This window comes from Triturus cristatus, chromosome 6, assembly GCF_964204655.1.
Source record: "Triturus cristatus chromosome 6, aTriCri1.1, whole genome shotgun sequence".
In the NCBI taxonomy this organism is placed as follows: Eukaryota; Metazoa; Chordata; class Amphibia; order Caudata; family Salamandridae; genus Triturus; species Triturus cristatus.
In genome coordinates this window covers 48,374,633-48,400,492 of record NC_140589.1, presented here as the reverse complement: position 1 = coordinate 48,400,492, position 25,860 = coordinate 48,374,633, and the positions used below count along the sequence as shown (strand labels likewise).

Here is a 25,860-nt window from a genome sequence, read left to right as displayed (position 1 = left end):
TTTGGGCGACACTGGCGAAGTTTGGGTTTGGCCCGGGATTCATCGGTTGGGTGAAATTATTGTACTCGGGACCGCTGGCGCAGGTGGTTGTGAACGGTAGAGTGTCAGCTCCGTTTGAGCTGGGCAGGGGCACGCGGCAGAGCTGCCCATTATCACCGCTCCTCTTCGCGCTTGCCCTGGAACCTTCTATTCGTGGTCTCCGATGGACCCCCGAGTATGAGGACCGCGTATCTCTTTATGCTGATGATATTCTTCTGTACCTGGCTTCCCCACGTAAATCACTGATAGTACTGGTTGATGTATTGCACTCATTTGGCCTCAACTCCGGCCTGGTCATCAACTGGGCTAAATCGTGTGTGTATGTCCTCTCTGGGGAGAATCCTATCCTTCCGCGGGGTTGTCCTATCCAGATCGCCCCGCGGGGATTAAGGTACCTGGGTGTCTTCATTACCCTGGACGTGGAGGCCCGATATAACCAGAACTTGCTTCCCCCCCTCCAGCGCCTGAAGGAGGACGTCGCGCGTTGGAGGCGCTTGCCGCTCTCGCCGCTCGGCCGGGCGGCATTGTTTAAGATGATGTTGCTGCCACGTTTCCTGTATGCTTTGCAGAATACAATGGACGTTGTCCCGGCGCGCTACTTTCGCGAGGTGGAGAGTTTGCAGCGCCGACTGTTCTGGGAGGGTAGGCCGCGTATCGCCCTGGCGAAGCTGACGCTCCCGTGGGACGACGGGGGGGTTGCCCTCCCAGATATCAAGCGATATTACTGGGCCTCCCAGCTGGTTGCGATCAATCACGGCCTTTACGGGCCCGCCCTAAACCCGGCCTTTGAGATGGATAAAATGTTACTGCCGGGTGGTGACTATAATCGGGCGCTTTATTCTAGCTCGCATGACGCGCGGCTGACGGGCCCCACGAGGGTCATGGTACGGGTGTGGCACACGGCTAACGTGGCGATGGGGTGGAAGGATCGCTTGACCCGGGCGACGCCACTATACGCATCTGAGCGGCTGGGCTCTCTGTGGACCTCGAAGGGCTTTGAGAAGTGGGACATGATAGGCATCAGCAGGGTGGGCGATCTCTGGACGAGGGGGGGATTCAAAACGTTCGATGTGCTGCAGACAGAATTCCAGCTGCAGGACAGGGAGTACTTTCGTTATATGCAGATCCGTCATGCGTTGTGCTCCGTATTTCCGGACGTTGCCTCCATCCCGGAGTACTCCCCTCTGGAGGATAGAGTGCTAGATGGGCATGTCCCGGACGGCACGATTTCATTAATTTACAAAAAGCTCATCAATGACCGTTCGGGACTGCTGACCGGCCTTCGTGAGGCGTGGGGGGCTGATGGATTGGAGCTGGATGACGAGGACTGGGTGTCTGCGGTGGCCTCCCCGAAAGAGGTGGCCATACCGGCCCGCCTTCGCTTCGTCCAGCTCAAGATACTCCATAGGGTCTATGTTACGGGGCCGAGGCTGATGCGTATGGGCTATGCTGTGGACGGGTTGTGTAAGCGTGGGTGTGGTTCTTTGGGGACCTTTCTCCATATTCTGTGGGAATGCCCGGAGGTGGTGCGATTCTGGCGTGGTGTGCATGAGGTTTTGCAGGTAGTTACGCATGTGCCGCTGTTGCCTGAGGCGAGGAGATGTCTTTTGAATGTATGGGAGCCAACCGACTACTCAGTGCCGCAGACGTGGTGGGCGACTCTGGGAGATATGGTGGCCAAACGTGACATTGCGCAACTGTGGGGTTCCCAGAGGTCGCCGAATGTCTCGGCGTGGAAGGACAACATGGATTGGTGTATGTTTCGGGAAAAGGTGGTGTATGTTGCGAGAGGTAAGCCTGGGACATGGGTGAAAGTATGGGGCCCCTGGAACGCTTACCGTGGGGGAATCTGTACCCCGCCGCTACTGCCTGATCCGTCACCAGCCCCGTCTCCTTAGCCTGTTTGTCTTCCCGGTTCTGGGCAATGAGTTTACTTAGTCCCCGTCCTGACCTATTCCCCCCTCGATATTCCTATGAATCGGTGGGGTCCCCCCCCCTAGGGGAGCACATGCTGTTGTTTCCGACTGTGGGTTGCCTTGTGGACTTGTTTTTTGTTGTTATTTATATAAAAATGAAACCGTCGTGTGGGGTCCGGATGGTGTGGCTGCCAACGCCTCTTTCAACTCCTGTGAATTCCCTTTTGCCGCAGCGTGCTTTCTATTGTCTGTATTACATGCTCCTTCTGTTTGCTAGCGGCCAGCCTGAAGGTTGTAGGCCCATCTTTGTATATTTTTTGGATTCTGTAATAAACGGTTTCAAAAAAAAAAAAAAAAAAAAAAACAATAGATAACACGATATATTAGTGCACATTATTGATGTGAATGAAAAATCTGTGGATAAAGTCTCATTTGTTAAAAAAATGTGTAAACCGTTATTAACGAGTGGTAAACATAATCCTTGTTAACAAAAGTTACATTTCAACACATATCATCTGGTATGTATGCCAGCACAGAAATACGTGATAAGGTAACTATTAGAACCATATGATTGATTAAAGGTAACAATTAAATTCCACATGGTCATTTAGGCCATTTGGATGTAGTGAGTCCAGTTTATAAATCCAAAATAGTTCTCTCTGTAAAAGGAATTTTCTGTTGTCTCGCCCTTCTTGAGCTTGGACTTGTTCCAAAATTTGAAACCGGAGCTGACTAATATTGTGTTTGAGTTTATTGAAATGTACTGCAACGGCCGATTTGGGGTTATTTAGTCTGATATTGCTCTTATGTTCTGTCATGCGAGTCTTCATTTTTCGTTCAGTTTTTCCCACGTAGGTAAGTCCGCAAGGACACTTTAAAAGGTACACCACGAAGTTTGTATCACAGGTTGCTGTAACATATAGATTGTAAAATGAGGTGTCAAAGATTACAAGCGCACCTCCTTTATCTGCCTTACAACATGTGATACTTTTGTTGTTTGCAAGATTAGAAATTGCGATGCGTTCTTTAGTGTTCAAGTTGGTGGTATTCGATGTCTTGAGTTTAAAGACATTATGTAATTCTTTTTGTACAATTGTCTCGAATGTATCTAATATTTTGTGGCTCACAGGTGCTTGGTATGTGCTGTCTGGTTTGAGGTCCATCAGTGTGCCTTGGTTTGTTGGTTCTGTGAACGTACTGACATTCTTGAAAAAATGTTTTAGGTGTAAGGTCCTCATGAACTTGAACAAACACACTTGTGCTTCTAACTCATTGCTTTGGTAAGTGGTTACATATGACAAACCTTTCTGAAGTGTCTGAATTTGAAAATTGGATAGCTCTGATTTAGAAATATTTATTACCAAGTTTTCTGACTCCTGGTTGATTTTGCGATCGGTATTGTGGTATTGGTTGTGTTTTGACCGCCTGGATCGTCGGGTGGGCCTTGGCTTCTTCCTAAAAAAGAACCTGTAGCAGAAGATGTTGTGCTCCCATTTTTAGACGTTGTAGGTCGATTGTCTTGTTCAGTGTTGGAATTTATAGGTATTGGACCTTTAGATTGTGTATTAGGTCGTGGTCTTTGCTGAGAGTCGTCTGATGATGATGTGTCATCAGCAAATCGGTTGCCAAATTGTCGTTGTTGTTTGCGTGATGTATATTCTTCCGCCCAACTGTACACTTCGCCTAATTTATAATCCACGGTGTCCCGTTTAAATTTGCGTAGTTGTGCAACTTCTTTCTCAAGTTCTTCCAATGCTTTTGAGAACTCTTCAATAATCAATAAAATTAGATCAAGGGAGCATTTGTTGAGAATCCCATACCATTGTTCTGTGAAACGCACATTGTTCTTACATAATGTCGATTTCAGTGGTATTCTGAGACCTCGCGGAATTCTTTGAACTTTGTGATAACGTAGAAGTATGCTGGCGTGTAACCGCTAGTTTATTTCTCTTTTGGCTGCAAATAATAGTTGTTTGATATTTGATTGTATGGATCCTGTGCTTGTAGAGACGCATTCTGGCTCTTGGATTAGGGAATATATTTGATTTGTGTCTTCATTGGTGAAACCAAATGTATCGGCTTTGTTGCCGGTAATGTTCGCAATATCTTCATACGACATTGTATGAGTTGGGTGCGTGTCCGATGTGATCAAACCAGTAAAAATATGAAGCTTCTAATGTCGGTCGCACTCCTTATTAATCCTTAAAGTTAAACTCGCTTTAAACCTCTTCGGGTGCTGTGGGATCCTATCTCCTGATCAAAGAGATGTCCATATATGTAGAGAGTTGATCCTTCACCCCTGGAAGGTATATCCCATATAGCACTCCTCTTGCTTTTCGTTTCCTTAAATAAACGTAATCAGATTTGAATGTTCAAGCGTGATTATTTAATCATGTAGTGTACACTTTCATACTCCAATTCATTGTAACAAAGTCTTCTGTATTCATACATGATAACTGAACCCATAAGTGGTTCGTGGTGTCACAGGGTTATAAGTCCCCAATGCATTTCGGGGCGTGCCCTTCTTCAGGGGTTTTCCCTGTAAACAGAAATACAGTCTCTTACTCACTTCAGAGCTAGAATGCGCATACTGATCCCACAGCACTCGAAGAGGTTTAAAGCGAGTTTAACTTTAAGGATTAATAAGGAGTGCTCTCAAAAGCATTGGAAGAACTTGAGAAAGAAGTTGTACAACTTCAACAAGAGATTAGTGATAAAATGCCAGCGGACGAGTGGCAAAAAACACTAGAGGATATCAATATCCAGTTGGAGAAACATACAACTGAAAAAAATGAGAGAAAACGACGCAAATTTAAACGGGACACCGTGGATTATAAATTAGGCGAAGTGTACAGTTGGACGGAAGAATATGCATCACGCAAACAACAACGACAATTTGGCAACCGATTTGCCGATGACACATCATCATCAGACGACTCTCAGCAAAGACCACGACCTAATACACAATCTAAAGGTCCAATACCTAAAAATTCCAAAACTGAACAAGACAATCGACCTACAACGTCTAAAAATGGGAGCACAACATCTTCTGCTACAGGTTCTTTTTTTTAGGAAGAAGCCAAGGCCCACCCGACGATCCAGGCGGTCAAAACACAACCAATCCCACAATACCGATCGCAAAATCAACCAGGAGTCAGAAAACTTGGTAATAAATATTTCTAAAACAGAGCTATCCAATTTTCAAATTCAGATACTTCAGAAAGGTTTGTCATATGTAACCACTTACCAAAGCAATGAGTTAGAAGCACAAGTGTGTTTGTTCAAGTTCATGAGGACCTTACACCTAAAACATTTTCTCAAGAATGTCAGTACGTTCACAGAACCAACAAACCAAGGCACACTGATGGACCTCAAACCAGACAGCACATACCAAGCACCTGTGAGCCACAAAATATTAGATACATTCGAGACAATTGCACAAAAAGAATTACATAATGTCTTTAAACTCAAGACATCGAATACCACCAACTTGAACACTAAAGAACGCATCGCAATTTCTAATCTTGCAAACAACAAAAGTATCACATGTTGTAAGGCAGATAAAGGAGGTGCGCTTGTAATCCTTGACACCTCATTTTACCTGGATAACGTCAACTCGCATGTGTCAGATGAAAACGTATACATGCAACTACTTTCCCCCCTACTACAGCTTTTAAAGAAGTTCTAGTTTCCATAATTGACAAAGCTCTACAATCTGGAACAATCAATGAAAGAGATAAAAGATTTCTCATCAAGCAAAACCCCTGTGTACCTTACCTGTACATGATAGCAAAGATTCACAAAACTTACATAACCCACCATTTAGACCAATTGTGAGTACCCGAAATTCCATACACGAACCCATAGGAAAATACATCGATCGCCATTTACAACAAATAGTGCAACAAATGACTACATATCTACAGGACACTACTGATTTTCTAATGAAGCTAGAGAAAATCAAATTGGAAGAAAACATTGATTACACCCTATGCACAATAGATGTGAAGTCATTATATACCTCAATTCCACACAACTTGGGCCTTCAGGCATTGGAATACTTTCTTTTAAGAAGCGATAAAGACAACAACTTAAACATTTTCTTAATGGAACTGATGCACTTTACTTTGTATCACAGCTATTTCACATGGAACAATCAATTTTTCACTCAACTGAACGGCACTTCAATGGGTAATTGCGCAGCTCCTGCGTATGCTAATTTGTTCATGCATCACTTTGAATCAATACACATTCTTTCTCAGAAAAATTGGTCAGACAATACTATCATATTTTTACGATATATAGACGAGATATTCCTAATTTGGAAAGGTGTACAACAAGAACTACTGGAAGCAATCCAGTTGTTGAACAACATTGATGACCGTATCCAATTTACACACACAATGGATACCCAAAAGATCGCCTTCTTAGACGTTGAAGTGATGATTATAGATCAGAAGCTGGTTACCTCAGTCTACACAAAAAGTACAGATAGAAATAACCTGCTTCACTTTTCAAGATTCCACCAAATGACTTTGAAACAACATCTACCATACTCACAATTACTTAGGATCAGGAGAATATCGTCTACTGAAGAACTGTATCAAGAAAACAAAGACAAAGTAATGACGAAATTTAGACAACGAGCATACCCAGACATTATCTTACATCAAGCTAGTGAAAGAGTATCTAAAAAAGGTAGACATGAACTGTTGAAAGGCAAGAACCCTGACTTACAACAAGAACGAAATGTATTTGTGTCAAAGTATTCAACGAAAAGCAAAAAAATCAAACATATCATCAAAAAATATTGGCCAATGTTACAAGCTGAAACAGACTTTAATGGCATCTTTGAGCAAAACCCAATATTTGCATACCAACGCACCACAAATTTACAACAAATGTTAAAGCGAAAAAAGAGCACTCCAAAAGATAAATATAAGGGCACTATTCCATGTTTGAATTGCGCAAGTTGCAACAATATCATAAAAGACACCATTTTGAGACATCCGACACAGGGTATTCCGATCAATCTATATGTTACAGCGACCTGTGATACAAACTTCGTGGTGTACCTTTTAAAGTGTCCTTGCGGACTTACCTACGTGGGAAAAACTGAACGGAAAATGAAGACTCGCATGACAGAACATAACAGCAATATCAGATTAAATAACCCCAAATCGGCCGTTGCAGTACATTTCAATAAACTAAAACACAATATTAGTCAGCCCCGGTTTCTAATTTTGGAACAAGTCCAAGCTCAAGAAGGGCAAGACAACAGAAAATTCCTTTTACAGAGAGAACTATTTTGGATTTATAAACTGGACTCACTACATCCAAAAGGCCTAAATGACCGTGTGGAATTTAATTGTTACCTTTAATCAATCATATGGTTCCAATAGTTACCTTATCTCGTATTTCTGTGCTGGCATACATACCAGATGATATGTGTTGAAATGTAACTTTTGTTAACAAGGATTATGTTTACCACTCGTTAATAACGGTTTACACATTTTTTTAACAAATGAGACTTTATCCACAGATTTTTCATTCACATCAATAATGTGCACTAATATATCGTGTTATCTATTGTTGACATTTCTTTATTTACATCGATTTCGTAGGCAGTGTCACAGCACGTAATCTCAGGGTCTATCTTCTATGTTTATAACGCGGGGACACGAGCGCTATTTCATGCACTTCCGGGAGAGACATCCGTCACTTCCGAAGTTCGAACATGGTACGCGGGAGACAGTTTGCCGTACGGCGGGTGTAATCAGGTTAGACCGCTTGGACTATTGCAATTGCTATTTTTAGTGGATATATAGTATGATCACTACTGCGAACGATTATCACATTGTACACCTGGGTGTATGGTTTCGTTCTCTATGTTTAAAATTTTGTTTTCATTTCACTGCAACAATACGCATTGGGGAGCACTTTGAAATTCACATAGCAATTACTTACGGACGTTTTATAATTTGGTACCGTAATTTTACTTTCAGGTTTCTCGCGTTTTAATCTTGGGCATTTGAACACGCAAACGAAATTATGAATGGTAGCACAAACCGGCGGTGTATTTTATTTAATCTCATTTTGGTGCTAACGATTGATCGATGCTTTACGTTTTTGATAAAGTAACTGCACGTTGAGTTACCTTATGTATTTCACTTTCTTAGTGAATCTGATGTGAGACCAACACGTATACATACCAGCTCTGTTACTGCATGTGTAACACACCACAGACCCGTTTTACTTTTCAGTTTGCGCATTCTAGCTCTGAAGTGAGTAAGAGACTGTATTTCTGTTTACAGGGAGAATCCCCTGAAGAAGGGCACGCCCCGAAATGCATTGGGGACTTATTACCCTGTGACACCACAAACCACCTATGGGTTCAGTAATCATGTGTGAATACAGAAGACTTTGTTACAATGAATTTGAGTATGAAAGTGTACACTACACGATTAAATAATCACGCTTGAACATTCAAATCTGATTACGTTTATTTAAGGAAACGAAAAGCAAGAGGAGTGCTATATGGGATATACCTTCCAGGGGTGAAGGATCAACTCTCTACATATATGGACATCTCTTTGATCAGGAGATAGGATCCCACAGCACCCGAAGAGATTTAAAGCGAGTTTAACTTTAAGGATTAATAAGGAGTGCGACCGACATTAGGAACTTAAAGTTCATCACATCACATAAGAAGCTCCAAATTAACAAACACAAACCGTACACATCACTAATTAGATTCTGAAGATTGTAGTGTGACCATTTCTTGAGGTGGCATTCTCCGAAGGAGCGGTAGCTGACATTTTTGCATTAGTTTTGAATTTTTAATTAACATTTTAAGTAAACTAGGTGAATTTCTAAGTGGTGGTGTAATTATAAAAAAGATACTAATATACAGTTAATTGGCGCAAAATGCAGGTCATAATATCAGTATTTGTTGTTGTTTGACTGCTTTTCCCCATCTTAGGCCCTGTGTCTTCTCCAGGAAGGGGCCTGTGCACACCGTCCCTTCCTCTGAGTTCCTCAAGAGGAGGTGCTGCTGCGGTGTTGTCACATGGCTCAGTTAGACCCGGGAAGAAACACTGCCATTTTAACATGTACACTTTTTCTAAGTTCCCTTCTCTTTCACAAGAAGACTTTTAACACACTTTTGCCTGTATTACAGTGCAGGATTCGTTTTTCTGAAACCACCTTGCTTACAAAACCACTTCAAAAGTACATTATCACGACACCTTGAAAATTTCGTACAAGGCCTCAAACACATTGTCCAAATGTTATTATTTGCCCATAAAGGCGACATTGTTATTAAATGGACAATCAACAATGTCGGCTCAGCTGGAGTGCCGACACAGAGGAAGGAGCACTGTTGTTATAAATACACACATACTGCTGTACCTGATCAGAGGAGCACTCTGCTGTTGTTACGAGGTGGCAGCTGTGTTGAAGGTTCAGCTCAGCTGATTCCTGTTTCTCTCTCTGCGGGGAGGGATGTCAAATTCATGCCCAAGATGGGGGACCGACATACTTTGCCTTCAGGTAATGGGGGTTAGATTATCCAATAGGGGCTACTTGGCAGAACACCCACCCTAGACAACTAGGTTAGGGAACGTGTAATAGGGGTACACTATTTACAGTACTTAGATGCCAGCCTATATACATTGTTTTAGCACAATGGTAGAATTGTTCATTTTGTTCACCATTTTGCTAATCAATTTTATCTGCTTTTACCTGCTTCTGTCTATTAATCAGTGTAGTTCATATATTTTATACAAGAATCACGATGGTTCAATAAATATTGAAAATACCGCTTTGGGTATTTCGTGTATATCTCTCTGAGAGAACAGGAGTGACTGAGCGAAAGTTCTGTTACGACAATTCCTGGGAGGGCTCAAGGTTGTCATGTTCTGCGGTGGCCCAAACCATTTGTTACCTTACTGGGTTTAGGGGTAGGTCTATAGGCCAACATATAATGGGGGGGTGCATAAAACCAGTCTGGCACCAATCCCAATGTTTACGTTGTCCCACAAACGCACAGCTCGTACTGGAAAAAGTGGAAACCGTACAATACGGTTCCATATACCAGAGTATTTTTAGTAGCAGTCATATGGACCTTTTGTAAATATGATGGTTTATTCTGCATCAAAGTACGAAGTGGGTTAAAAAAATCCATGTTTCAGCCGCCTCATGTGCTTTAGCTTTTTGGTGTGTTGTTTCCTGAGTTGAAGTTCATTTAGTGCTAGTGTGTTCCTACATCCCATGTAGAATAGGAGGTAGCTGACTTTCCTAATCGCGCGTGCACCATGATGGGTATCGCCAAGGTAGAGGTGGGCAGATCAGCTGCCAAAAAGAGCCATTCCAATTTCTCAGGTTTCATCTCCAGTAAATATTCATGGTTTGAAGAGTGATTCTTGAGCTGAAGGCCTCTAGATGAGGGATGTCTGTGAGAGGCCAGAAGCGGATACCCCTCTGGGACAATGAGAACCACAATGTGGGGACCTAGGGCGGTGACTGAGATGGACAGACAGAGAATCCTATCTTCAACCTGCTTCTTTCCCAGCAGCCCACTTTGCAAATATTGTTAATGATGTATTTTCCTTAATTTTAACCTCCATATTAAAACTTTACTGTCTCCATGATAGATTCTCATGTACTATCCACTGTTTCTTCCCCGCAGGCAGGTTCTGTAACAGGACATTTGATGATTATGCCTGCTGGCCTGACGGGGTGCCCGGGACCTACGTGAATGTCAGCTGCCCTTGGTACCTGCCCTGGGCCAACACAGGTAAGGGTCTATTTCACAACCTCACCCAGCTATTTGCACCATGGGCTTTTTGGGTTTGCATTTGTACCACAAGATGTGATTATCGTCATCTCCGCCAACCCTACTTGTGTCACGTGCAGAATGGATATCAAGACAAACCAGTCTTGGCTGCAGCAGGTTAGCCATAGCCAGCCTGGAATGACCCATGGCTGAAGAAAGCTCGCTTTGACTTAGACCAGATACCAAGAACTGCTCAGTGGATCCGGTGGCATTTCTGTATTTGCACCAATTTGCTACAGATGGATTTCCATATGTTCCTTATTGGCAGGTTGTAAACAGAATGTTGTTAACGAACCACACGCCTGATCTGTCTCACATGTAGATTTTCTATGTTGTGACTGGGGGGCGTCGTACCAGAATATTGTAACCAAAACATTGTCTGATAGAAACAGAGTGTCTTGAAAATTGCTTGAAAGATAATGATGGGAAATGTACTGTCAACAGGACAATATTTATCTAGGACACAGTATTTCTGCCAGACAGTACTTTTGCTAACAATAATCTGACATGCAACTGGATGAGGACTGAAGCTTCAAATAGGACATTGATGGTAGAATTGAGAGCGCCCCGGCCGCTCGGTCTCAGCACGGTGCCTGCCGTCTAACTGGAAGAGAGTGGGTGCAGCACTCTCAGAGACTGAGGGAAGGAGGATGCAATGAGATGCAGGGGAGAGGAGCAGGGTGCCATGTATTATTAGGATATATGGGAAGGAGAAGGGAAGGATGCCTGGCTGCCGGGACACCAAGTACTTTTTTAAATCTGTATGACAATAATGTCACTGAGGATGGTGACAGGATAACCGGCAGCATTGCATACATTTAGGGAGGGATACGAGGGCGCTACAGAGGGCTTAAATGTTTCATTCTTGTGGATGATACCATTATAGCTTGCTTTTATAGACCTAAATATCACACTTTAAAATAACAAATGCTGTTATTACCCAGTTTATATTATTCATTTTAACAACCAGAGAATTTAAAAATTCTTCTTTTCCAGGATTCAAACCTATAACCTCTGAAATATTTCATTTTGTCTGCAGTGAACACTTAACTCACTGAACCCTCCTCCCAGCTGGGGTGTCGGCAGGGCCGCTTCTACCATTAGGCAAAACTAGGCAGCCGCCTAGGGCGGCAAAAGGGCTAGGGTAGCAAAAGGGGGAATTTTTTTTTTAATTTGAACACAGCAGCACCTGTATGTGAGTGCAAGCGCACCTGCTTGTACATGCTGCGCACCCTAGCATAGTGGTGTGTGGAGCGGGCCGGCGGTACCACTGTGTGGGTCCCCAGGGCCATCAATCTTGAAGCGGGAAAGCGCTACCAATGATGGCCCTGGGAATCAATTTTGGCCAGTCCCCGAGCGGTTCTTTATGAAGCAGCCAGTGACGGTGACTACTTGCACATAGCACCACCCTCTTTCTTGGCACGTGGGGGACGGACTGTGTGTGTCGGCTGCTCTGGTGCCTAGGAAATAAAATAACTGTGTCAGGTAATTGGTTTATAATTAACACATTTCATTTGTTTTCAAGCAGTGCAAACAAGTGGCTAATAGCACGCCACACATAAAAAACATATATGGTGCCAAGAGGCTTATTTTTCCATCACGTCAATCTGAAATTCGTTTTTTGTTTTCTCACCACAAAATACAGGTTGCGGTCTTATTATGGTCTGGAAATAGTGAAAAAAGACAAATTGCCATCATTTATTTTCTAACCTTGGCAGCTCTATATAAATTACCACTCAAATGTACCCAGACAACTATTGTACCGCGCTGTGATGTTCTACGGCTACGTTTGCACTCTATACGCCCACTTACAAAACATACATCGCTAATTAAATTGTGCCTCGGGCTTAGATAATCGGTCAATATTACTCAACACAAAGGCACTCCTTTTTAACTTGAAAGATAAAAGGCTGAGTAGACTGTGCAAATATTTTAATTTGTAACCAGCTAACACTGCAGATCTCTGCAGCAAGCGGTTAACCTACTCAGCTGTTTTGCCATGTGCTCTTTGATTGTTGGTGTTATTTATACTCAATGCCACTTGAAATGAAGCCGCAGGGGGAACCAAATTATGTGGAGCGTTGGCTAAATTATGCGTTAAAAAAAAGGCAAATTATGCGGCATACCGAGGCACATTTTGTGATTGTATTGCGCCATTATTTTTTCAGTTTTACTCATGTTACCACTGTCTGGGCAAACATTTCACCTCATTAGTACCTGCTTAACAACCAAATGCAGCAAAAAGAAACTGAAACATAGTAATCTTTTGCGAAGGGCCTTCCACTGAGCGGGAACACATAGAGCCACAGTTTTAGTAACTTTTAATCTATTTGAGCTAGAAACACATTTTTTGTTGTTAAAATCTGTAGATAATAATTGGTGAGTGTTAGACCTGGCACCATTGGTGTGGGTCTCCCTTCCATTTTTCGCTGTTGTCTCCTCTGGTTTTGCTGGTAATAGATGCCCTGGGCGCTGTGCCACTGCCAATCAGTGCCACAGCGCGAATGCTCCCTGTGTAAATATGACATGTGAATTGGTATATCCATGATTGGCTTATTTGGTTTACCTGTTAGTCCCTAGTAGCGTGGCCTGTGTGTGCCCAGGGCTGGTAAACCAAATGCTGCTGGTGGGCCTGCAGCGCTGGTTTGCGCCACCCACAGAAGCAGCTTGTAAAGTGTGTCTCAGACCTGCCACTGCAGAGTCTGCGTGCAGTCCAGAACTGCCATCTTGGCTGTGAAGTGCACCCACTTCCCAGCCCCTGAACCTTCCCTTGGCATCATGTATGCCACCCCTCTGGTAGGGTGCATTTTATGTGTAAGGTAGGACATGCCCTGGTGTGTGTAGCATGTCCTGGTAGTGAATTACACCCAATTTCGTTTTTCACTACTGTAAGGCTACCTGTTCTCCATAGGCCAGAATGGGAGGTTTGGCTATTACATTCTATAGCCCTAACTGACCCAAAGAACATGGTAGAAAAACGAATTTAGTATGCCTGGACTCAAAATATTAAAATACATCTTTTAGCGAAGTTTATTTTTATATTCTGTGTTTGAAAATACCACTTTTAGAAAGTAGGTATTTTCTTGCCTAAGCCTTCCAGTGTGCTCTGCTGTTATGTGTATTGGCTGTCTGGTTTTGGAGGGACAGGGCAGGCTGAGTCAGACCTGGGTTGAATAGAGAGATCTGCATTGGCAAATGGGGAGGGGTAGCTCCTTGACCTGAATAGGGCTGTGCCTGGCAAGGTAAATGCTGGGTCCACCTCCCACTGTGCGTCTGATGGCAGACCCCCTCTTTCTGAAAGGAAGGATGCAGCCTGGTAAACAAAGTGCTCCAGGGCTGGGCAGAACTGGTTCTGGCTGGGTTCAGTGACTTGTAGCTTCTGAGAACAAAGACTTTTGGGGTATAAATATCTGTGCTGAAACCCCTACAATTTGTATTGCTCCTGGACAACAAGAAGAACCTCTGTCCGTGTAAATGAAGGAATCTGCAGGAGAGGACTGTCCTTGTGCTTGTGTGCTGTTTCTTGGACTGGCCTGCAGTGGTTACTACCAGACTGGGAAGAAGAGAAAAGGGACTTTGAAGGAACTTTCATTTTTGCTACAGCAATCACCCAAGGGCTAGAAGAGAGATAGCCTCCTGCTGAAGTCTCAGGCACATCAGACTCCACCACCAGCCTCCTGTTTCCTCCCAGCCATGATTTCTATCTGCTGGTGAGACTCCTGTGAGTTCCAGGGCCTCTAGTTCTACTGTGGAGAAGAGAGTGCTGAAAATCGTCGCTAACACCCGTTAGTGAGCCGCCGCAGCTTAAGAGCGTAAGGAAAATCATCATGCTGCTGCTGAGTGCTCGCTACCGGAGATCCTCGCATCACACGTTTGCGGGCTGCCAAATGCTCGCTAACCCGAAGATTATCGCATCGCATGTTTGCGGGACTCCAAGTGCTCGCTAACCAAATATCATCACATCGAGTTCATCGCTTCACGACATCGCAGCGCGGACGCCGAGCGTTCACCATTTTCATCGCATCGCATCAGGATCGTCGCCCCCTAGCGGAGCGCCATTTCTTTTCATCGCAACAAGATCGCACACGCAACAGGCTTGGCGCATCATCCTCCCTTCGCGGGAAGGATTTCAACGCATCGCCGGCTTAGCGTGTAGAAGTTTGTCGCTTTGTCCTGCACACAGATCAGCGCATCATCCTCCCTTGCAGCAAGGATTCAACGCATCGCTGGTCATGTGTGAGGAAAATCATCGCTACAACTTCTTAGCGACATTTTGGTTGCTTTGCTACAGAATCCAGGTAGTTTGTGAGTAAAAGGGTCGCAGAGACCACTGCCTTGAACTGAACTCCTCTTTGCACACTTTGAACTATTTTTGCAGCATTTTAAGAGTAACCCTATTTTCCTAGTATTGTGGATTTTTACTGTTATTGGTCTTGTGTTAACTCTATATAAAAAGATACTTATTTTTTATAACTACTTGTGTGGTGTCCTCACTGTGTTACTGTGTATGGTCATAAATGCTTCTCACACTGCCTCTGAGATAAGCCTAGCTGCTCGTGCTACGTTACCACAGGGTTCAGAAGGGGTTATCAAAGGGTGCAGCCCACTTACTCTGACTTAGGAAGAAGGGTCCCTACTTGGACAGTGGCCAGCCATTGCCAACTAGAGACCCCCATTTCTAACATTGGCGGTCAGCGGTGAGGATCTGGACTTGCATTTATGATTGCATACAGTAATTATTGTGTACACTACTAGTGAGTGCAGACCATAACATAACCACGTACGTTTTTGAGGTTTTGATTCTATTTTTGATTATTATTGCCAGTTATTGCTACAATGGGCAAGCCCAGATCCAATGCCTCTGAAGATCTCTCCTGGGAAGAAGAGAAATTAGAAACCTACAACGCCAAGCAGCTCAAATATTTTTGCAAACGCTTCACAGTCCCTATCACAGGTCTCACTAGAAGGGAAGAGTATTACAAGGCACTGAAGGCCTGGTTAGAAGCCAGGGATGCCCCTAGGAATATGAGAGAGCCTGTGGAGGGGGAAGAGAATGCAGGAGAGCAGCAGGATGAAGTGGTAGATTTGGTGGGAGATAAAGCAGTTTCCAGCCCGGGCACTAGTGTGTCCTCAAGAGGTCTGACTCCAGAAGAAATGGAGGACAGGGAGAGAGATAGGCGGCATAATATGGAGATGGCTAAGCTCAAAATGGATGGTCAGAGGGACCTAGAGAATAAGAAGGTAGAATTTGAAATGATGAAAGTGAAACTTGAGCATGAGAGAATATTGAGGGAGTTGGAGATTAAAGCAAAGAGTGTAGAGATCTCCCCCTCTGGTGGCAGCATACCAGTAGTGCATACTGAGAGTAGAGTGCATATACCCAAGGAGGTTATTAAGGATTGCCATAAAAGTGAAGATATTGGGCAATGGTTTGCCGCCTACGAATTAGCCATGGTGTCCCACCGGGTCCCTGAGAAGGATTGGGGAGTGGGGTTGTGGGGACGCTTTGTGAGTGAGGACAGGGATACCTTGTTGGACCTGCCCCTAGAAAGTAGGATGGTTTATGCTTACATGAAAGAAGCTTTGATTACCCGCTATGGTTTGACTCCTGAGATGTATAGGCAGAGATTTAGGACCTGAAAGAAGCTAGAGGGTACCACGTGGGTTGAATATGTGTCTTTTTTTTGCAGCGCAATGGAGTGCTAGGTAAAAGGTAGCAAAGTAGAAACTTTTGAGCAGCTTTATGATTTGATTGCATGGGAGCATTTATCTAGTAACTGTTTTCCTGAGCTACGCCAGCACCTGATCGATTGCAAGCGAACTAACCCTAGGAAGCTTGCTGAAGAGGTGGACCGCTGGGTGAGCACCCGGGTTCGCAAGGGTCCAGTGGGAGACTTCGCCAAAGGTGGGCACGGTCCCCAGCAGAGAGGTGGGGGGGACAGGGGTAAACCAAGGGAGTTCTACAGAGGGCCCCAAAGTAATTCCCAAGGGAACCAAGCAGTGGTATCCCAGCCTCCCCAGGATAAGAAGCCAGTGCCCCCAACAGGTAGGCCTGTTCAGAGGGGGGCCCTTACTTGTTTTAAGTGTGGTCAAGTGGGCCACAGATACTTTGATCCACAGTGTCCTCAAAGGGATGCTCCTGCACCACCCCGTGCACCACCCGCCAGCTTGCTAGTGTAGCCCTGGGAGGGGAGGAGATGGGTGCCCAAGGTGGGTGGGATCCAGTAGAATTGACCCCTGTCTCACTATGAGACTTTGAGATGGTCTCTAAGCCTGCACTGCCTGATAACACTAAAAAGTACAGGCAGTGGGTGACCATCAATGGCCATAGAGTGGAGGCTCTAAGGGACATAGGAGCCAGCGTAACTGCTGTCAGCTCCCGGTTGGTGTCCAAAGAGCAGGTTGTTCCCCATGCATTCTACCCAGTAGTGTCCGCAGACAACTCAGAGAGCCAATGTGAGGTGGCTCGGGTTCTCTTTGAGTGGGGGGGGTCTCAGGAACTTTTCAGGTGTCTGTGAGGCCCACCATCCCTGTAGACTGTCTGTTGGGCAATGATTTAGAGAACTCCCTGTGGGCTACGGTGGAGAGGAAATCTCACTTGGAAATGTTGGGTCTGCCTGAGTGGGCGTGTGCTACCACTCGGTCCATGGCAGCCAAGGAGGGTGTTGAGAATGATCTGGAGCCTGAGAGTATGGCCCAGATCCCTGCCTTAGAGAGAAGGGGCAGGGAGCGCAGGAGGCCAGCCCCCTTGGTTCCCACAGCCCAGGAGGGAGCAGACCATGAGGGGGATGCCCTGGAGCCTACCGGGGAGCAGAGTGCCAACCTGGGGGACCTGCCTGAGCTGACCCATTGGCAGCAGGAAGGAGGGCCCACCAGGGAGAAGTTTTGTGAGCAGCAAAGAGTTTTCCCTTCTCTTGAGGGTATGCGGCGACAGGCTGCAGCCCAGGCAGCAGGTGACATGTCTGGTTCACATCTGATTTATTGGGAGAACAGTCTCCTGTATAGCGACCCTAAGGCTGCTGAGCCGGGGTCAGCCCGTGTGCTGGTGGTACCCGAGTGCTTCAGAGCCTCCCTACTGGGGTTGGCTCATGACATTCCATTGGCAGGACATCTGGGGCAGACCAAGACCTTTGAGAGGCTGGCAACCCACTTTTATTGGCCCCAGATGCGCAAAAGTACAGATACTTATTGCAGAACCTGTGAGACTTGCCAGGCAAGTGGGAAGAGTGGGGGGAAAATCAAGACCCCACTCCAGCCCTTTCGAGTTGTTAGTACCCCATTTGAGCGAGTGGGCATTGACATTGTGGGGCCTCTGGACCCCAAGAAAGCCATGGGCAACAGGTACATCCTGGTCTCGGTGGACCATGCCACCCGGTACCCTGAAGCCATCCTGCTCAGGACAGTGACAGCCCCCATGGTGGGACGTGCACTGATGGGGATCTTCTCCCGTGTGGGGTTCCCCAGAGAGGTGGTGTCTGACAGGGAAACCAACTTCATCTCCAAGTATATGAAGTCTCTGTGGAAGGAGTGTGGGGTAACGTATAAGTTCACCACTCCTTACCACCCCCAAGGTAACGGTCTGGTTGAAAGGTTCAACCGGACCTTGAAGGGCATGATCATGGGCCTAGAAGAGCTCATGAGGTGTAAGTGGGACGTCCTCTTGCCATGCCTGTTGTTTGCATACCGTGAGGTACCACAGAAGTTCCTAGGCTTCAGTCCCTTTGAACTGTTCTATGGCCATCTGGTAAGAGGGCCTCTGAGTCTGGTCAAGGAAGGCTGGGAGCAATCTCCCAGGAAACCTCCCCAAGATGTATTTAGCTACATGTTGGCCTTCAGGAACCAGACTCGGCGTTTCAGACAAATTGCTGAGGCAAATCTGGAAGCCAGCCAGGAGGAGATGAAACGTTGGCATGACCAGAATGCCACTCTGGTCGAGTTTCAACCTGGTCAGAAGGTTTGGGTACTGGCCCCAGTGGAGCCTTGCGCTCTCCAAGATAAGTGGACCGGTCCATTTGAGGTGTTGGAGCGCAAAAGTCCAGTTACCTACTTGGTGGACTTTAAGTCTCCCAAGAACCCCCTGCGGGTCCTGCATGTGAACCGCCTGAAGCCCCACTTTGAGAGGTCTGAAGTGGGCATGCTTCTTGCCACGGATGCAGGGATGGAGGAAGAGAGTGAGCCTCTTCCTGACCTCCTGTGTGCAGGAGAGAAGGATGGGTCAGTGGAGGGTGTGGTCCTCTCCACCACACTGACCCCTGAGCAACAGAAAGATTGTCACCAGCTGTTGGGGCAATTTCCTGATTTGTTTTTCCTGGTGCCTGGTGTCACTGATTGGTGCGTCCATGAGGTAGACACCGGGGACAGTCCTCCTGTCAAGCACAAGGCTTACAGAGTGACTGACCGGGTCAGGGCCTACATTAAGGAGGAGGTCTCCAAAATGTTTGCCCTAGGGGTGATTGAGTCCTCTAGCAGCCGTTGGTCCGGCCCGTGGTCTTGGTACCAAAAGCTGCAGCGCCAGGTGACACTCCTGAACTTAGGTTCTGTGTGGACTACCGAGGTCTCAATGCGGTCACGAAGACCGATGCGCACCCCATCCCCAGAGCTGATGAGCTCATAGATCGGTTAGGGGCTGCCCGGTACCTCAGCACGTTTGATGTAACGTCTGGGTACTGGCCGATCGCCTTAACTGATGGGGCAAAGGAGAGGTCAGCATTCTCCACACCAGATGGGCGCTACCAGTTCCGTGTGATGCCCTTGGGGATGAAGAATGCCCCTGCCACCTTTCCGAGGTTGGTCAACCAGGTGTTGGTTGGGCTGGAGGATTTCAGTGCCACCTACCTGGATGACATCGCAGTGTTTAGTTCCTCCTGGGAGGACCACTTGCGCCACCTCTGGGAAGTGTTGATGGCTCTGCGCAGAGCAGGCCTCACAATCAAGGCCAGTAAGTGCCGGATTGGGCAGGGTTCTGTGGTGTACTTGGGACACCAGGTGGGGAGTGGCCAGGTGGCACCCCTGCAGCCCAAGATTGAAACCATCCTGGCTTGGGAGCCCCCAAGGACCCAGACCCTTAGGACTCACGGGTTACTACAGGAGGTTTGTCAAGGGGTATGGCAATAGTGTGGCACCCTTGACTGAGCTGACTTCCAAGAAGCGGCCAAAGATTGTGAACTCGACTGACACCTGTCAGAAAGCGTTTGATGCCCTCAAGACTGCCATGTGTACAGCACCCGTACTCCAGGCGCCCAATTTTGCTAAGGAATTTATTGTCCAGACAGACGCTTCAGAGCATGGGGTTGGGGCTGTTCTGTCACAGATGAATGAGGAGGGACTAGACCAACCTGTAGCCTTCATCAGTAGGAGGCTACTTCCACGGGAAAAGAGGTGGAGTGCAATTGAGCGTGAGGCATTTGCTTTGGTCTGGGCACTGAAGAAGCTGAGACCATACCTGTTTGGGACTCCCTTCCGGGTTCAGACAGACCACAGGCCCCTCAGATGGTTGATAAAGATGAGGGGTGAGAATCCCTAGTTGTTGAGGTGGTCCATTTCCCTACAGGGTATGGACTTCACGGTGGAACATCACCCTGGTACAGAACACGCCAATGCTGATGGTCTGTCCAGATTTTTCCGCTTTAGTGATGAGAACTTCCAAGGGGATGGGTCGTTCTCCCCACATTTCAGCTGGAGGGGACGCGTGTTAGGCCTGGCACCATTGGCGTGGGTCTCCCTTTCATTTTTCGCTGTTGTCTCCTCTGTTTTTGCTGGTAATAGATGCTCTGGGCGCTGTGCCACTGCCATTCAGTGCCACAGCGCGAATGCTCCCTATGTAAATATGACATGTGAATTAGTATTTCCATGATTGGCTTATTTGGTTTACCTGTTAGTCCCTTGTAGCGTGGCCTGTGTGTGCCCAGGGCTGGTAAACCAAATGCTGCTGGTGGGCCTGCAGCGCTGGTTTGCGCCACCCACAGAAGCAGCTTGTAAAGTGTGTCTCAGACCTGCCACTGCAGAGTCTGCGTGCAGTCCAGAACTGCCATCTTGGCTGTGAAGTGCACCCACTTCCCAGCCCCTGAACCTTCAGTTGGTATCATGTAAGCCACCCCTCTGGTAGGGTGCATTGTATGTGTAAAGTAGGACATGCTTTGGTGTGTGTAGCATGTCCTGGTAGTGGATTACACCCAATTTCGTTTTTCACTACTGTAAGGCTACCTGTTCTCCATAGGCCAGAATGGGAGGTTTGGCTATTACATTCTATAGTCCTAACTGACCCAAAGAACATGGTAGAAAAACGAATTTAGTATGCCTGGACTCAGAATATTAAAATACATCTTTTAGTGAAGTTTAATTTTATATTCTGTGTTTGAAACTACCACTTTTAGAAAGTAGGTGTTTTCTTGCCTAAGCCTTCCAGTGTGCTCTGCTGTTATGTGTATTGGCTGTCTGGTTTTGGAGGGACAGGACAGGCTGAGTCAGACCTGGGTTGAATAGAGAGATCTGCATTGGAGTATGGGGAGGGGTAGCTCCTTCACCTGAATAGGGCTGTGCCTGGCAAGGTGAATGCTGGGTTCACCTCCCACTGTGCGTCTGATGGCAGACCCCCTCTTTCTGAAAGGAAGGATGCAGCCTGGTAAACAAAGTGCTCCAGGGCTGGGCAGAACTGGTTCTGGCTGGGTTCAGTGACTTGTAGCTTCTGAGAACAAAGACTTTTGGGGTATAAATATCTGTGCTGGAACCCCTACAATTTGTATTGCTCCTGGACAACAACAAGAACCTCCGTGTAACTGAAGGAATCTGCAGGAGAGGACTATCCTTGTGCTTGTGTGCTGTTTCTTGGACTGGCCTGCAGTGGTTACTACTGGACATGGAAGAAGAGGAAAAGGACTTTGAAGGAAGAGAGCTAGCCTCCTGCTGGAGTCTCAGGTACATCAGACTCCACCACCAGCCTCCTGTTTCCTCCCAGCGAGGATTTCTATCTGCAGGTGAGGATCCTGTGAGTTCTTGGGCTTCTAGTTCTACTGTGGAGAAGAGAGTGCTGAAAATCATCGCTAACACCCGTTAGCGAGCCGCCGCATCTGAAGAGGGTAAGGTCATCGCATCACACGTTTGCGGGCTGCCAAATGCTCGCTAACCCGAAGATTATTGCATCGCATGTTTGCAGGCCTCCAAGTGCTCGCTAACCAAAGATCATCGCATCGAGTTCATCGCTTCACGACATCGCAGTGCGGACGCCGAGCGTTCGCCATTTTCATCGCATCGCATCAGGATCGTCGCTCCCTCGCGGAGCGCCATTTCTTTTCATCGCAGCAAGATCGCACACGCAACAGGCTTGGCGCATCATCCTCCCTTCGCGGCAAGGATTTCAACGCATCGCCGGCTTAGTGTGTAGAAGTTTGTTGCTTTGTCCTGCACACAGATCAGCGCATCATCCTCCCTTGCGGCAAGGATTCAACGCATCGCTGGTCACGCGTGAGGAAAATCATCGCTACAACTCCTTAGCGATATTTTGGTTGCTTTGCTACAGAATCCAGGTAGTTTGTGAGTAAAAAGGTCGCAGAGACTACTGCCTTGAACTGAACTCCTCTTTGCACACTTTGAACTATTTTTGCAGCATTTTAAGAGTAACCCTATTTTCCTAGTATTGTGGATTTTTACTGTTATTGGTCTTGTGTTAACTCTATATATAAAGATACTTATTTTTTAGGTCTCGCGAGCCAAAGGCTCGAAGAGACATTTTATATCTGGGCTTTTCAAAGTGCTGCCGTGGCCTAAAGCTACAGTGCACGTGAATGTGCACGCGCGCAGCGCCATGTGTCTTTCCTCCGTAGCGATCGTAATCACGATCACTTTCACTTTCGCGGGCTCCTCTGTTGCTGGCATTCCCCCCTCCCTTCTCGCCCAGCCCTTCTTGTTTCTTCTTCTCATTTTCACGGACGCATGGGAAGGCTCTCCTTACAGCACAGCTGCTCTCCCTGCTTTTCCATGTTGAGTGTGAGTGAAAACAGGGCTGTAAATTTTGCCACAGTGCCCACTGTCATGATTTATTAATGGCGCTTATTATTTTTGTACATTCAATGTTTTTTTTTGGCTGTTATCAAAGACGGAACGAAACAACAACTAATCGCGGCCAGCTAGACCTCGATAGCGTTTATCGGCGATGTTTCTCTGGGCGGGCGCCGGGCTGTGAGGGCAGCTGTCCACGGCCCCGCGCCTTTTAACATGCAAAAGGGGTCTCGTAGCAATGTCTTTTAAGCAGTGCCTTTTAAAGGACTCGGTTACGATGCTGGTGCGGTGCTGTGAGGCCCAGTCGCTGCATTTGCAGGGGCATTGCTTCAGGGGGTGTTACACGTCCCTAATAAATGTATTTTCTAGCAAATAGTTGGGTACAGTTGCTTTCTGTCGGATATGTTGAGGGGTCCGTCAGATTTCACCTAGGATTTTTACATGCACACAGATACAATACAAAAACACACACTCTCTCAATCGCTCCTCTGTTTTTAAGTTGTAAAGACTGTTTATTTACAACATATTGTCTTTGAAATAATCCTAACAATCCACACTGCTATCCCTTTCCACTGCCCCTTAGTCCCCTCATTTATTTTTTATTTATTTATTTATAAAGTTTTATATAGCGCTAGCTAGACCCGTTGGTATCCGAGTGCTTTACATAAACAAAGGAAAAGAAAAAAACCATGCCCGTGCTCTGCTTCCTAAACAATGTATTTTACCGTGATATGCCCAGAGTGATTGTTGGGAATTTTGTGAGACACATCCTCTAATCTTACTGACCAAGCTACGCCCCTGTGCATTTGCACGAAAACAGCGATTAGATGGGTATTTCAAGCGCTCTTAGGTGTGAAGTGAGCCCTGCCCATTCATGAATGAAAAGCAGGGTATCCTGCAGGGCTCACAATAAAAGACAGAACACGTTGCATCACAATGAACATATTTTATCTTACGATTGGCAGCTTTCCACAAGAGAAATATCAGCCATTTGTTGTTTTTTAAGAGTTTGCAAAGGCCCAGATGTTATTCTAAATAGGACTTTAAAAAAATAGTATGTATTCATTTGTACCATGACTTTTCTGCCTTTCTTTACTTTAACATTAGTCTGGTATCGTAATGCATATCTAGAACACATTTAAAAGTTATTTCTGTTTATGCCTGCGGTTTAAAGTATATACGTGTAAGGGTTAAAAATTGTGCGTATTGCTGTCCAGTATGTTAAAATACTGGTGGTGCTGGTAGAGAGCTGGCCAAGTGGCAACCCTATTCACCTAGGGTGAAGGAAAGGGTGAAGCACAGAGACTGGAGGTGCGGTGCATATAAAGGGGGTACGACAAAGGAAAACAAGCATTTGCAATGCAAATTGGTCTCTCATTTGTAAAAGTTAGAGCTACTGGCGTTGTAAAATCAATAAAAGTATGTGCATTGAGGTACACAGGTTGTTTAAATACCTCAAGACTAATGTTATGGTATGCAACAAGAAGGCAGCTGGGTGAAAGGTCTCTTTTGGAAATGTGCACTTCATAATTTGAAGGAACATATAGAATCTGTGGTGCCTTTGTTTTTTAACGTTTTAGTAAAGTTAAACGCATCGATTTTGGTTTTATTTCTGTAAGAGGGATACTTTGGCTGATGAGGCAAATCTTGGTTTAGTCTGTGGTAAATGTTAAATCTCACCAGGTTTGCCTCTGTCGTTAATGCTTCTGAAGATGATACAAGTGCAATCGAGATGGGGAAATGCAGCTTAACAGCTCTAAAACGGCAAAATCGGTTGCAGTGAGATGTTAGGGTCATTGCCTATACAAAAACAATACTTCACACAGAAAACACGTTTGGGAGACACAGTTTACACACCTGACAATGACAGGGGTTAGGTTGGAAGGTTCTACCCTCTCCCTTTACAAAAGACCTCTGTGAAGGAAATAAATTGTGGACTATCTTGGGTTACAACTGTAGGATGATATCTGCACAAATAGCCAAAAGGCTAAGGAATTAGTGTATACTATACTACAGATACATTGTTACATAACGTGGCTAGAAGCTGTACAGTGGCGAATAGCCAGACTATTTCAATAAGAATTTGTGACTTTAAGAAGAAGTGACCAGTTAAACATATTTACGATATGAAAGGGACAATTCTATGGGGAGAATAATAATGCACCCAAGAAGAGAGAAGGTCGCGCCGTACCAACAGTTCTTGTCTTGAATGCCTGCTCAGTGTAGAGATGCCAAACCCTTTGTTTTAGCCAAACCTACATATACTGTGTATTCCATCAAAGGTGGTACAATATCTGCCTTTGTCAGAACATCAGCAGATCACACTGCCTTCTTTATTGCATGGAGTAATTTGTACAGGAACTGGTGAGAAGTCAGGCAGCAGTTTTGAGGCAGCTAAACTCCTTTAAGTTAGTAGCTGTTTGGAGAAGGAAGGAGTCCTACAGTTATGTGGCGATGCTGACAGAGAGATGAGTCAGAGGATCGAAAAGGGCCAATAGTGAACGATAAACCAGTTCAGCTATTGAAATAACATGCCATTTCCTTCCACAGAAAGTAGTTTTAACTTTTGATACCCAATTGGATCATGTTTACAAGCGTTTCTCTTTGTACAAAAGAATACAGTGGTTCTCATCGGTTTCACACATTTCTGATAATTGGTGAAATCACTATACGTAATTAATGCTTATGATTACACATGTGACGCTTACTTATCTTAATTGTTTGTAGGTCATTTTTATAACATTAGACAATTACTATTTTCACATTCGCTCATATTAATTCAGAGGCAATGTTTGGAGGCCATAACATTTGTCAGTTTCTCCGTTCATCCCCGCGTGACACCCGATCCAGCGCGCTCTGGTTTCTCTCTGATCTCGAGTCAGAGCTTCTTAAAAGCTTTTTTGTGAACACACCTGAGCTCTTGGTAAACTGCATTAAACAAACAAACATTTGCAATGCATTAGGTCTCGCATTTACGCGAGTTTGAGCTATTGACATTGCAAATAACAAAGCCTATTGGCATTGTCATTTACAATGCCAATAGCTTTAACTCGTGTAACTGCGAGACCTATTGCA

The 25,860-nt window shown here is 45.6% G+C and overlaps 1 protein-coding gene across 1 annotated transcript in view; it reads left to right on the top strand.

Annotated features, from left to right (window-relative positions):
- The window catches only part of GLP1R (glucagon like peptide 1 receptor), a 1,134,570-nt gene that overhangs the window by 112,315 nt on the left and 996,395 nt on the right, over positions 1-25,860 (top strand). The window contains exon 3 of the mRNA XM_085609494.1: positions 10,645-10,752. Within this exon, the coding sequence (XP_085465620.1) occupies positions 10,645-10,752 (108 nt within the window). The remainder of the gene's footprint in view (positions 1-10,644; positions 10,753-25,860) is intronic.